At 44.7% G+C, this 14,615-nt stretch overlaps 1 protein-coding gene across 1 annotated transcript in view; it reads right to left on the bottom strand.

Annotated features, from left to right (window-relative positions):
* Positions 1-14,615, bottom strand: part of TCERG1L (transcription elongation regulator 1 like) — a 68,188-nt gene that overhangs the window by 12,184 nt on the left and 41,389 nt on the right. The window contains exons 5-8 of the mRNA XM_074159096.1: positions 13,890-14,015; positions 7,989-8,083; positions 7,505-7,593; positions 3,831-3,985 (exon numbers count right to left, since the gene is read on the bottom strand). Of these exons, the coding sequence (XP_074015197.1) occupies positions 3,831-3,985; positions 7,505-7,593; positions 7,989-8,083; positions 13,890-14,015 (465 nt within the window). The remainder of the gene's footprint in view (positions 1-3,830; positions 3,986-7,504; positions 7,594-7,988; positions 8,084-13,889; positions 14,016-14,615) is intronic.

Below are 14,615 nucleotides of genomic sequence, written 5' to 3' on the forward strand. Positions count from 1 at the left end.
CACGGCATCCACTAAATCACTGCAAAAGGAACAATAAAACCCCAAGAGCAGCTGCAACGTGGGCAGAGCAGGAGCAGAGACCTCGTGAGGAGGGAACACACTGCAGGCACAAATGGACACTTTACTAACTACAACTTAAAGCGATAACAAGGAGCAATGAATGGCATTCTGAAATAAGCAGTTTGATCTCAATGTTGCTGCCAATATATGAGCATTATGAATACATAAATGAATTTAATAATGTTTTAAGTAAACATAAATTCACTGGAACTATTACCTCTTCTTGTAAGTTCTTCTTTGGGAAAACCAATTAAAAATATAAAGAAATAGGAAAAAGAACGTGTAAATGCAGAAGGTGGAATGTAATTCGACAGAGATATCACAAAGGTATCGATCAGGAGCTGAACAACCTGCGGAGGCAGCACTGATCTCAACTGCTACCAACGCTGAAGGCAATAATTTGAAACGACAGAGCACTTGGTGGTGTTTTCCAGGAGAGCTGAAGGTAACGGTGAGCGGACAAGCACAATCCTGTCCCTTCCAAATGTCACCACTACTGAAGACAAGGAAAAGCTATGCCCATGGGGCACCTCCTGCGTTTTTCCCACAGCATAGCCAGCCCCTCGGGTCCTCCCACCAAATCTCTCTCACTTTGCCTGCATCACTGCCTGCTCCGGGAAGAGCATCTTAGGGAAACGGGACAAGATTAGCGTCAGCATCTTCCCTTACAATTTCAGTGCAATGGAAAACTCGCTGAGACATGACAAACGGTGTCTACCTCCGACTCAGGGACCTCCTGAGTCACATCGCACCGCTGGACCTATGGTACAATCATAGACCGACTTCGCAAGGGAAGCAGCCGAGCACAAAAACCAATAATTGATTTAAAGCTTTGAGGAAGAATATTACTTGACAATAACCTTTCCATGAAACCATGAAGCGGAGCGCTGCCCCAGTCTGTGGTCCATCAAGCTTAGTGCCGATTAATTAAATCATTCAGCTAATCCCAGCCACATCACAAATTCCGGCTCATTTCCCAGAGCAAAGACCAGCATTTACCAGGTGAGCTAAAGCGTTGTCCATCCACCGGCCACAGGCAAAAATCTGATTCACAGTTTTGTAAAGAGACCTGGCACCCACAGGTCACACCTCAGCCTGGGAGTGTACCTAGGCTGCTTCTAGGGACCACGCTTCATGGTTTTGTCTGAAAGGGTCCAAAATATTTGTGGGGACAGAGCAAACTAAATCATAACTGGTTTTCAATAGGGATCACACCAACTATGAATCATCATGCCATTTTCTGTAAACAGAATGTCAGTTTTCTTTTAATTATTATTTAATTTTAAAAGAACGTCCTCAGCCTAAACATACAGACAACCCATGTGAGCAGGTGAAGGAATAGGAATAGATAAAAATGTTTTTCTCCATTGCAATAAGAAACATTTCAAGGAATTTTTGAGGGGAAATAGGGGCATTACGGTCAGTCTGTGACTGAACTGAGACAGAGGAGTAATGACTCCATAGGATGCCCTGATGGGAACGCATTAGAAAAGAGCCGTGACACCTCCATAAATCTCCCTAAGAACTAATACTTTGTGGAAGCAGAGTAATTGATAAATGAGTAATTTTTCATTTATGCCTAAATTATAAATGCACTTGATCTTTCAGCAGAGCGATGCACAGATAACCTATCGCACCCTGTGAAGAACCACGCTTGCCAACTTTTTTTGTGCCTTTGATTTAAAAATTCTAATTAAAACTCAGCAGCAGCAACTAAGCTAAATAAATTTGGCAACCATTGTTACAGACACACAGCTCATTTGTGTTATTTATTTACTTGAGATTACAGGCTAAGAGAAATGGTAACAAATAATTCCTTTCACCTCAGCAGCTAATATATACTAATTATAACCTGACTGTCTCAAATACTGAGCAACCGCAACTCCCAATTACATCAAGGAAAATTAAGACTATTAGCAGCACTGAAAACCATGGTCATAAAGAAACTGATGCATGAATCAAATCTTGGTGGTACATATAGATATTAAATAAATAAAAAGGATGGAAAAGATGGAACACAGCAAAAAAATAGATTTCTGAAGTGGCACATATCAACAATGACTTTAGACTCTTCTTCTTAATTAATTATAGACCATGAACAATGACCCTCAGTTTTGTCTTTAGCCATCGTTCCCCCTTGTCAGTAATTAATTGATCTTTCAATATATCCTGTAATAAAAAATGCATGATATACTTTCTCCTGAAGAATGAACTTCAGCAGAAACGCTTAGGAATGATTAGATACCCAGCTGAACTTATTCAAGCCGTATACAAAAGTGATACGTATACAAGCATCTGACGATTGAAATTTACATTGAAAAATGTAATGGCACTATGTGTTGACAAGGACTACACTACTGGAAACCCATTCTTTGTAACTTTTTTCAGCAAAATTCTGCTAATGTAAATCCTGATTATCTCTCACTTTCATCTGCCTGCAGACATAGAGTTTCAAGTCCACAAACGCACACTCGCAGCCCCTCTTTTGCAGCAGCTGAGTGGGAGCTGTGCGTGTGTCGCAGCCCCCGATGGCCCGAGCGTAAGAGGCAGGTTGTCACTCCACGAGACCGGCAGTGCTACCCTGCCTTGAGTTACAAAAAACTACACTTCAAAAGAATGGCAAAAGTATCATTTTTTTTCCCCTCTCCATTTTTATAGACCTCACCACTACAGAACAGCTGTTGGCTGGAGGAGGCTCTCCAAAGAAACTGCTGTAAAGCAGATTATTCAAGAATTGTAAGACAATCAGCATTTCAGACAATGGCCATGCACCTTGATGTCCTCCCAGCAATGGCAGGTCCTCCTGACACTGCTACCATGTGAAAGCCAATGTAGAGGGTCAGGAAATAAAAGGAGCAGCTCCCAGTAACAGGGAGTCCACAAAAACAACGGTGAAATATAATCTTTGGAGAGATATGTGGTGGAACAAGCTATGGAGCCACTTCTGCACCAGCAAGAACAGGCTGCTTCTGGACTGGTCACCAGCAGGGACAAAACGTGGACTGAACAATGAAGGTAGGGAGAGCAGAAAAAAGGATGGCACGGTGAGGAGCACGGGATGGGAAAACTGCCTTTGAAACCTGGCTGTCTTGGGGAGAAGAAGACAGTGAAGTCTGTCAGAGAAGAAGTCGTCAGACACCTTGGGTGACTGACAAGCCAAGGGGTGTCTTTTCAGCTGCATCTGGAGCCCCTGAATGTGGATTCCTGCAGATCAGCAGGTTCTTCTTCAGCCACGATCTCAGGGATCCGCTGTGTTCAGAAGGGGACAGGCAGAGTTCACGTTTAGATGGAAGCACCCACGTTTCCACCAAACCTTTTAGCACTCATTAGAGGTTTACTACTGGGATTTTTTTTCTTCCCTCTACAGCTTGGTTGGATAATCATTAGCTACGGAGTATCTGCTTTTGTCTAACAGCTGAATAATGCATTGGCAATGCCTTCCTAATGTACATCCTGGAAATAAATGTAATAAAACATAAAGACAGCACCTTCCGAGATGTATTTTATACATCAAAGATTCATCCGGTATAAGAAGCCACCTATTTCTTCATTGCCAATAACGAGAATGTTCTATCCCCCAGCCCAGCATGTCAGTGAAAGTAAGGGTTTTGCAATAAACATCAATTTTAAACACAATGCTTTATATGAAATCTCAGAAGGAAAACCACTCTAATTACGGTTATCAAACTTTGACTGAAGGCATTTAGCGACCACGTTTCATTCGACATTTGAGTTTAAATAGAGGCAAATAATCACAGGGCTGTAGTTACTTGCTGCAGCTTCCAGCTTGCGCTTGTGGGGGGGATCCTCGATGATCCGGTTTATGTCGCCGCGGTGCTTCAGGTCCACCGGCTTCTCCCAGACGGACAGCTGCATTGTAGGGTTGAAGAAGAAGACCCGGTCATCTCCAGTCCAGACTACACACCTATTCCAAGTGATAAACTATGCTTAGATAATGCCAGATACACCCACGAACAAGAAATTCATCCGCAATGGATCATTGCATCTCCCTTCGCAGTGCGTGGGCGAGACTGAAAGCCTGCCCCAGGCCCTGTCAGCCCACGCCACTCACCTTGGGTAACTCTCTTCTTATCAATAAAACATCACAGAAATGGTCTAAACACCCCCAAAAAGCAGTAGGTGAAATATTCTATCCTGGAACGGAAAAAGAACCAGGCGAGGAGGAATGGCGTGGTGCTCACAGCAAGGGAAGCCACAGGAAAATGCATTTCACGTTCTAAAGCTGTGGCTGAGAGCAGCAAGTGGCATCCCAGTGGCACCCCAGTGGCATTCCCAGTGGCATCCCGGTGGCATCCCCACTGGCTCCCACCACACTCTGCCCTGGACAGTACAACCAGCCACCGTAGAAGCCCACTACAAAGGTTTAAGTTGATTTTTATGGGCTCTCTTTCAAATTCGAAAAATGTGACCAAGTGCCTCCGTGCAAACCCCAGCTTCTTGACTTGGTCGATTAAAACATGCCTGACAGCGGTTCAGCTTTTTGTCCTGACGTTCACTTTAAATCAGCTAAAATAATATGAAAATAAGTATCGCACCACCCTTAATAGACGTTCAGAAACCTCGAGTTGTACTTCACTAAATCTACATGTAAACAAACAAACAGAATATCAATCTCAAGCTCGCGCTTTCTGAATCGTAATGAAAACTAAGAAACATCACACACACTCTGACTTCCTCACACATACACTTATAGCAGGAAACGTCGGTCTCTCTGAATCATAAAGAGAAGGGACAAATCTTATTGTTAGAAGCTCTGGTACTTAATTGTTATTAAAAGCAGGGAACAAAACTGGTTCAAAAAAATGTCTGTTAAGGGTAAAAGACTGCAAATATGAAAAATGCTCCATCACTGCAGAGTATCATAATAAGATAATCCAACACACTCTGTACCACTGGTAGGACATCGCCATTGATCTTGCCCAAACATGTCATGAAAAATACATAACCTCGGTGAGAAACGGTGGTGGGAGCCGCGGGGCGCCAGGAGCAGCGCGGTGTGAGCGTGTTACTGAGCCCCAACACCACAGTAATTATGTTCTGTGGACTTAAACGTTCTCCCGATGAAGAGCAGCACAGAATTGGTTGTATAAAGCCGGCTGTGGTCTGCAGTCACACCCCACAGAAGTTTTGTCATCCTGAATTCAGTGACACGGACATGACAAATACTTTAATACCCCTTTGGTTCTTATAATACACCAAAGTTTTGGATCACAAAAGAGCCTCACAAGACAGATGTTCTAGTCCTCTGTTCCGCAATGATTAGGTGTAATTACTTCTTACTTTGTACCTTGGAGCTACGGGAACCTCTGTTCTCCCAAAACACCAACCCACCAGCCCCAAGCCTCTTCGGCAGGACACACCCAGAGGGATTTCAAGGGAACATCTCACGCCAAAGCTCCACGCTCCCAGAAATACCAGTGTCATCCCAGAAGGAAGGGAAAAAATCTTGGCATTTAGGTGAAGAGGACAGATGTAGCTGATTAATATAAATGGGTTATTGTTAGCCTTTTATAAATATTCAAATTACAGTCCAGTCCTGCCCAGGAGTAAGTGCCTGCTCTGAAATGCCCCTTGCTGTAAGTAGCTCACTGCGGGATTGGAGCCACCTGGGGAATTAGTTGCAAATAACGGTCAACTTGAAACCAACATCTCGTTTGGGACGTGTGATGCTACCACGTGCACGCGGGACCATCGAAGCCCTTATTTGACAGAGATTATAACCAGTGGGTTTGGAAACGTGTGGTTTTTTGCTGCTGGTACACTCCTTTGGCCACGCACACAGATCCCAATGGTGCTCATTAATCACCGAGTATCACCAGGTCTCGCGTGCCATCACCCCACGTTAGAAACCCTGGGGTCCCTTGTGACACCTCTTCACTTTTCCATGACTTTTTCCATAATATAATTTGACATTTAATTTAAAATTAATGTCCTTTTCCCCATGTAACATGTCGCCTGTTCCTCTTTGGTGTAATAACAGTTTCAATTATCCACAGGGGACGCATGGTATTTTGTTTGAGTCACAGAGCATGAACTGGAAATGCAGATATTGTTATGTTCATGTTTCTCTTTAGAAAATTGTAATTTTCAGAATGAGTAAGGGCACAAGATGATGGTATTAGGTTTTGGGGTTCTTTTTTGGTTTGTTTGGGGTTTTTTTTATTTCATAAGATAGGTAAGGTTTGGTAAGATTCCTGAAAATTTTTCTGCCATTAAAAATGAGGGTCCAGATGATGGTCAAGCAGCTCCCAACAGGGGCTTGGTGATGTTGCAGCAACCATGGGTCCCACAGAAGCAGGGAGACAAGCTTTGGGTGGGGAGTGGTTGAAGTAAATTCCAAATTTGTGGAATTTGTGCTGCATATCTAGTTTCAACCTATCAAAAAAAAATAATTGTAAATTGTGACTGAAGCACCCTAGAGGCATGCTCCATGTTCCACCATGAACCATGGGCAGACGCCCTCTGGAAACCTAGAAATGTAAGGTTTCTCCCTAGAAACTGAAATATCCCAAGTTTGGATCTGGGAGTTGTGCACTTTGGTGGAGGTACCAGCTGCCCGTCCACCCCTCAGCAGACACTGCTGGAGACCAGGGGGTGCGGTGAAACCCCCTGCGGGTACCACGGGCTGTGGCTCTTCTCTGCAAGAACAGACGAAACCATAACCTGCCTATGGCACTGCTGGGCTCAAACAGCTCCTCTGCACCACACCACAGAGTAGCAACTGGCAGGAAGAGAACCGATTGAAGTAAACCCCGTATTTATGACGTTGAGATTAAGTAGGACATCGGACTGTGCCTACAACCCGGGTTTGCAAAATGGCACAATATGATAACAACAAATAACGGCTGACGTCTGTGTGGAATGCCTCAGCCAAAGATCCCACAGATGTCAGCCACTGAGCATAACCTGGTTATTTCATCCAGCATAAGAATGAATACGGGTAAAGGAGGCAGAAAATCCTTTAGTCGGCCATTCGGGACAGAAAGTGAAGAAAGTTTTTATCCATTTAAAAATGACACGAGAGGTTTAGTTACCCAACATGTAGTTACCTGGATGGGAATGTGGTCAGGAAACCTGGGTCATGAGACACAACCTATTTGCTCTGATACAACCTGAAATCAACCCATTCTTTCAAGGCAGTAAGAGCCATCCACTGCCAAGGAAATAACTGGGAGAGAAAGAGGATCTAAAAAGCAAGAACATTTCTTATGGATCTTGTATTTCCTCCCTGATCCACCCAAGCACCATCCAAGCATTTTCCGTAAGTACATGATTAACGAGGAAAAGCTCCACCAGAACCCAGCATTGCTACCTAACACCCAGGACAGCGTATTTTCCCCACATTCCAGACCACTAATGCGTGTCTGGCGAGGGAAACAGCACTGACGAATGGCTTCTCGCAGGTCTGATTGCATTTGCTTACCATGGTGATCCTGGCACGGGAGTGGAGGCCACGGGCTTGTTGCCGTTTGATGTGCTGTCATCCTCATTTACTAGTTTAAAAGAATGATCCTTGAAAGACAGATAGAGATTAGTCAACAAATAAAGCCGATGCAGAAGACAGTTCTTGTTATACAAATCACTCTAAGGTGAAGTGGATTACCCTTATAGCCATTATTCCACGAGCAGCTTTATGAACAACCAGCTACCTTGAGAATAGCCCAGATAAACGGGAAGTAATAAAGATGTCGCCCCACTTACAGCCGTACAAATGAAAAACCATCAGACGTGCTTTTGTCCAGGCCAACGGCTCACTTGGGAAAACAGCGGGTATAACTCTGTGCACTGGAAATGATCCCGTATCACCAGCACAGCTCCCGGCACAGGACAGTCCTTCATCCTGACTCTGATTTGTGCAGTTCAATAGTTTAAAGAGGTTTTTTAAAAGAAGAGACACCATCACAGACCTTATCGCCATCGCCCTCCACGGGGGCACTCTTCCTCTCCGCGTGTAAAATCAGGGTCGGTGGGCAGGAGGATCTACTCGATTCTTTGACATTATCTGCAAGGGGAAAGGATTGGGTTTTTTTAATGTGCAATAAATAGATCTCCAGCAAGCCAAAACTGGCAAAGAAAAATCAAACCAATCCTGTGGCTCCAAGTCTCCTCACCTCCTCCTCCTCCTCCCTCAGTCCTTTATTTACACACATACATGTGCCGAGGACCATATCACCTTCCTAAGTACCGTGCTGGATTTTATTGGGACACATTCACACACTTTGCAGTGAGGCTTTTATTGCCCTGAGGTTTTTTTTCCTGCTTTCCCTGAACAGAAACCTTTTTTTCACAGGCCATGCCCATCTCCCCAGGGGCTCAGAGCTCCCTCTCCCCCCAGCATATGCACGAGGAACAAGAAAACACATTTATCTAGCTGATATCAACTTTTAATTAACCATTACAAGCATTAATACAAATACATAGATGTTAATCGGCAGACTTAAACAAACTGTTGCACATGCAAAATTCGGCAGAGCAGTTTCCCGCAGCTGATGCTGAAGAAATGAAATAGGATTGAGAGTCTAAACCACTCGCAGAGCTCTGTGTTGATGCAAAGGAAGGTACGGCGTATGGTGTAACTGCTTTTCTCATGCCTGCCCTGACCCTGCTCTTTAATAACTGAGGATCGGTTTGAAGAACTGAGCATGGACGCACCGTTGTGATTCCCACTCCCATTTGAACCTGACACGTCTTTGGCACAGAGACACTCTGTGCTGCCAATGCCCAAGGCAACCTCTCTTTTCCCTCCTTTGAAAAGCTCCCTCACAGCATCCAAACGGGAAAGCTGAAGGCCCAGGGAGGGACTCGGGTGCTCAAAATAGAGCATCACCAGCACAGCACATGTAGGTGAACTTCTGCAGCACACAGTTCATTAGCCATTCCCACGTGAAATATACTTACACAAAACTTTGGACCATCAGCACATATAAAATAAGATGGAAATTTAAAAAAATTAAAATAAAATTTTGAAAAAGTAAGTCCTGAAAGTCACTGTGCACATCAGGAGTCATTTATTTTTATATCTATAGTTGAACATTGTGACTGTTTTCCCTAAGAATAACGTCACAAGAAGAATAATTCAGGCTTGCGCTTGCCCCTGGAGCTGCAGCTCCCGCTGACCTGCTCTGCTCCCCCAGGAGGACACCGAGCACAACGCTGTTAGGGCTCCTCAGATCCTGAGAGGTTTCTTCTCCTCTGCTCACACTGCAGAAGGACAGACAGCAAGACATACCTCTACCTTCCATTGGCAGCTGGTGCCCATTTTTGCTCAGTTTTACTCTTTTTTCATTAATCAACCTTCCCCCCACCACCATCCTTTAACTTAAGTGCATCAAATAAACTGCAGCCTGACAATTAAGCCACCACGATGTATTTCCAACATAATCACGCAGCTTTTTTGCCCCTAAACTTAGCAGTGTAATTACTAACGATGTGCTCCCGCACTCGCTGCAACGCTGCCGAAGGTTGCGCTGGAGACGGGAGGATAAAGATACCTGATTACAGAGACTTCTCCGAGGTTCCACGGCAGGTAGAGAGACATGAATAATTCACAGTATGAAAAGTAAAGGTGAAGTAGCAAAACTGTCTTGGGTATATCACAGAGGATGTAGGTGTATGATCATAAACATCTTATTAAAAGCAGAACTGGAGAGGGAGAGGAAGGGGAAGAGGGAAGAGGGGAGAGGAATTCACTCCAGAAGTAAGTATGGAGAATAGATTTAAAAAATTTGTTTTGCAAAGGTATTTAGAGGCCAAACCTCCGTTAATCCCAAAGGAAGTTTAAAATTTTGATTCTAACTGTTTCAGAGAATTGGATTTACTTGAAGTGCACACATCTAAACACTCAGCTTTTATTATCCCACCAGCATCCCCGCCAGGCAGCTCTGTCTCTCCCTACAACCTCACTGCTTTTGTATTTTTGAGATCAGCCTAAAACCCACCCCTGACTGACCCCCAGTTCCTCCCCTGTCGGTTCTGGCTCGAGCCAAGCCTGGGATTTCAGCGCCGGCCACGTCAGCCGGGTCTGTGCCCCACTCCCGCAGGCAGGGGTCCCACCTTCCCCATCACCACTGCTGCAGGGGAACAGACCCTGCTCCCGCTCCTGCCTCCACACTGTATTTCACCCTGTAATTTGTCTATTTTCTGCTTTCACTGGTTTCCCTGTGCCCTGCCAAGCGCGCTCTCTCTCCCCTCTTACAACAAATCTCCTTCAGCAATGCTTTTTCCCTTCCATAGCCATCTCTTCCCACTCACCCCTTTATTTTTCTGGAGATTTGTAATGAGAACAGTAAAATAACAAGGACAAATTCTCTGTTTACTGTACCATACCATGGGCTATACGCCCGCTGCAGAGTTCAAGGACAAACTCATTTCATTGCTGGACTTTTCAGGCACACAGCCAGCACTGCCCAATAGATGCTGTTTGCCACAACCCTGAAAACAGTTTCTTTGTTAAAGCAGGAAAAGGTGAAAAACTCCTGCCAGCATATTCCCTTGGACACAGTACCATCCCCAGCTCCCAGACTGGCTCTGTGCGTGCGTTTCTCAGAGCTGCACAGGCAGAATCATCGCTATGAGCATCCCTATGAGCATCACCACGAGCATCCCGACAAGCATCACATCCCACAGAGCAGCTCCAGCTCCCAACAACATCAGCCACAGCACAGGGTCCTCGTTCATTCCCCTCCTCCCTCCCTGAGCACGAGGCCGCTTGACGCCCATTGCAGGGGGTTTCTCCCCAGTTTTGCATTTCCCCCTCATTTAAGCCTCATTTCTCAGCCTCTCTCTCTCTGCGCCCCCATGTGCTGGCCCAGGCGAAGCCGGGCTCTGAGTCAAAGACCTTCACTAAGTTCTTGCCGACCTTCCTTCCTCTGCTCTTTGCACGTGATTCTTTTTAAATATCAAGATCTCGGCCCTGATCTTCAAGGCACTTAACGATCTGAGCTCTGAATATCTATAAAATCATGCAGAGCTCTGTGAAGGTGGTAGTTACAGCTCCACCTCTCTTGTACCTACTGGAATGCAAAAAAAGTCCAATTTCTACTTAAGACTGGGCTTTTCCAGCTTCCAGTACAAAAATAATTGCTTATTGGAAGCCAGGACCAGTGCAAAGTTTACTCCTCCTGCTCCAGATATACAGAAAATTTTATTAATGTTGTCTTCAGAGAAAGAAGGATTTGGTGTCGTCATGAGCAAAATCCAACTGTGCCAAGCCTTGCTGAAGGCACAATTTTCTCTTTAGAAACCAAGTCAAAGAAAGGCTTATCTATATTGCAAAACAAAAGCATGGCTGTAACGCCATATAAAATCTGTACGTTGGCTTAATACTGCCACTGCAGCAGGCGGCAAAGCGTGACTGTACAAGCCTTGTGTGTACGTTAAAGTGCTCTACATACTAGATGTAAGATTCATGGCTTAATGTGTTGGTATTCCAGTTGTCCACCCAAGTCCTCTCTTAGAAACAACCCCTGTGTTTTGGTGCTCCTGGGCTGGAGACACTCAATGAATACGTTTTTCAAGGTCCTGAGCTTTTAAATTAAAAATTAAAAAAAAAAAAATTATTAAAAATACCCCAAACTTGGAGGACGATATCATCTTAAACCATCTCTCCACCCTAACTGTCCACCCAGACAACGCAGAGCGGGCTGGCCTGCTTGACTATGCCCCCAGGCAGAAGGTCCCAGCACTAGGTCCTGGTGGGGCCACCAGCTGGCTCAGCCCTGGCCCCCACCACCCGCTGACGCGGGGACAGGTCACCGCGGGACTTGGTGAGGTTCTCAGCATCTCCAACAACTTCCTAAAGGGCAGGTTTGCTTTTCTGTAGCACTTTGAGGCTGATTTGTGAAAACACCTTTATTACTGTTATTTGCTCTTAATTATGATTCCTACTTTGATTGTTTTTCCGCTGGAGATAATGACAGTTTGTAACAACCTAGAGAAAAGAGTGTGATATCCTCAAAAGCATCAAAGAAAAATCCATACTATACATGAGTGAAATTACCATTTTTCTCTTAGGCATAGTTGGCAGTAAATCAAAGATGACAAAAGGAGGAAGAGGAAGGTATTTTGTATTTTCAGGAGAAAGCTGGAAACAAATATATAACGTTCATCTTATCTACATTACTTGTTTGCATATAAAAATGTAACGATTGCTCTCCCAAACTGATGGCCTCCCAACAGAACAGCCCTTTGATTTAGGCAACCTATTGACCAAATGTCACGCTGGCCTTTATCAGAAGTCATCTACTCATCAAAAGGCTTTATACCATTAAATCCTTATTCAGCACGATGGATAAAATCAGGAGTGTTTGTGTTTTCGAATCTGCCAAGAAGAGAGTTATGAAACATATTTGATATAAAATAGATTAGAAACCACAACTCCAGTTGTCAACAAGCTGCAGATCAGCATGACCCTTGCACAAATCTTCACCTTCTCTCCCTGTATTCTTTGAACAGTTTTAATATTTCCTCCATCTCACTCGCTTCTGAGAAGAAAGCGAGTCAATATGAGTGACTTTAAGGAGGAGTCTGCAGGTCTTCAAGCACAATAACTGCACAGAGGATAGAAGAAGTAGGTGTTTACCAAAAGCAAAGCAAGTCAGACAACAAACTTTAAACTGCCGTATGTCGAAAGAGACGTCTATGAACTTTCCTTCAGTTTTAAGGTGTCTGTGTCATAAAATTTTCAGCAATTTCCAGACAGAGCTGGAATACTCAGCAGCATAAAGTCAATCAGAGGATCTTATTCAAGACAGGTACGGCAGTGGGCAGACCTGCTTCAAAGGGAGCCTCCAGCTCCACTTATGGATTTCCCCGGCACAGCTGACCACAAAGTATTCCAGGAAACTTTTATCTTATCTGTGGGTAGAACTGGTGAGCCTGAGGTACCCACGGAGGAACCGGCTTCGCTGGACAAGTGAGAGCTTCCATACCAAAAATGTGTACATGAACAAACACAATGAATGTATTTCATTTCTGACCCTTCATCACCTCCACAACCACGCTAACCCCGAGGTGTGAAGGATCAGAGAAATCACGCCTGAGCTGATACCTAGTAATTCCCGATAAACGCCAGTTTTTCCCAAGGAACCCAGCGGGGAAGGTGGGTTTGGGACCCCGCATGGCCGGTGAGGGCTGGCAGCCCCTCTCCATCCCCAGGTCGGGCAGAGGAACAGCCCCTCCAGCCCCATCACAGCATCTCACCTCCATTAACAGGGCTCCTGACTTCACAACAACCTAAGAGGGATTTCACCTTATTAGGAAAAATAAGTCTCCAATTTCCTATCGAAACCTGCCCGCTTTTCCACCGTGATTTGCAATGGGCATATGTGAATCTAAATAAAGCCACACAGCTTCCTCCAGCCGTCGGGAACAGCAAACCCCTCCGCTCACGACAACACACAGGCATTTACATGACAGTGAATAAAGCGGCTTTATCACCCGGCGCAGCGCAAAGCATCCTCGGAGGCTGCAGCCAACGAGGCTTCATGGAGCCACTATCCAGGAGATAACCACATTATCGCTGTAATGCTCGCGAATACCACCGGCCTGGGAAATGAAAAGCCCAAGGACGTTTCAGGAACTTGCCTTTTGTATCACCAAATGCAAAGCGACTGCCAACTGCCAGGCCGAGTAAACAGGCACCGAAACACTCTCGTGATTAGCTAAAGCAAACGTCATAAAATCTGAGCTGGTTTTTTAAGGGTCCCCCCATTTCTGTGCAGAATGGGCAGCATGGCTCGGTTGAGAAGTACGCGAATATCCAACATATGCTCCAGCAACGCAAGCCGCATACAGAAACATAAACACACCTGGTAAGGTCTGCTCCATCATGTTGGTTGCCATGAAGGTCACCGCCGGCGTGGACACAGCAGTTACCCGGGTGACTTGTGTCGGCATCAACGGTCCCACGTGAGCATCCATTCTGGAGGCAGAACCTGCATTCAAACCGTAAGGAAACCTTATTTTTTTTTCCCAGAAAAGAAAAACGCCTTCAAAAAACTCACTTTTTTCCCAGCCCTATTTCAGAATGCTCTTTTAACCTCCTCCTAAACATTTCCCTCTGTACCCATTTGCATGGTGAAACCAGGAAGTTTTGCATTTAGTTGCATTGCTGGTCTGCTCCAGCCATGATGTCCAGCGATTCTCAGCAAATAAGCATCAGTGGAAATTTTAAACTAATAAAAACGTGGTCCTCAAAATAAGAATTTTCAAGGTTATATCAAAGCTTTCAGAACAGATTACAGCCAGATCAGTTTTCTTATTTAAGACTAAATAACACACCTCCAGTTTGTTACTCATCACAGACCCTTGGTGTCCCACTCCATCCATAGGAAATTATTTTGCTGATAATTTAAAACAGCAGCTTTATCCAAGGGAATTACAGTCTGCTGAGACTACTCACAAACCAGAAAATCGCTGAATTGCTCCTACACGTTATTCACGATAAAGTAGTAACACAGGTCTGCTGTTAAAACTATACTAATTAAACCAGGCTACTTAATCCTTGAGAACTGGCCACTATTGCCAAATTTGAG

This window comes from Numenius arquata, chromosome 15, assembly GCF_964106895.1.
Source record: "Numenius arquata chromosome 15, bNumArq3.hap1.1, whole genome shotgun sequence".
Taxonomy (NCBI): Eukaryota; Metazoa; Chordata; class Aves; order Charadriiformes; family Scolopacidae; genus Numenius; species Numenius arquata.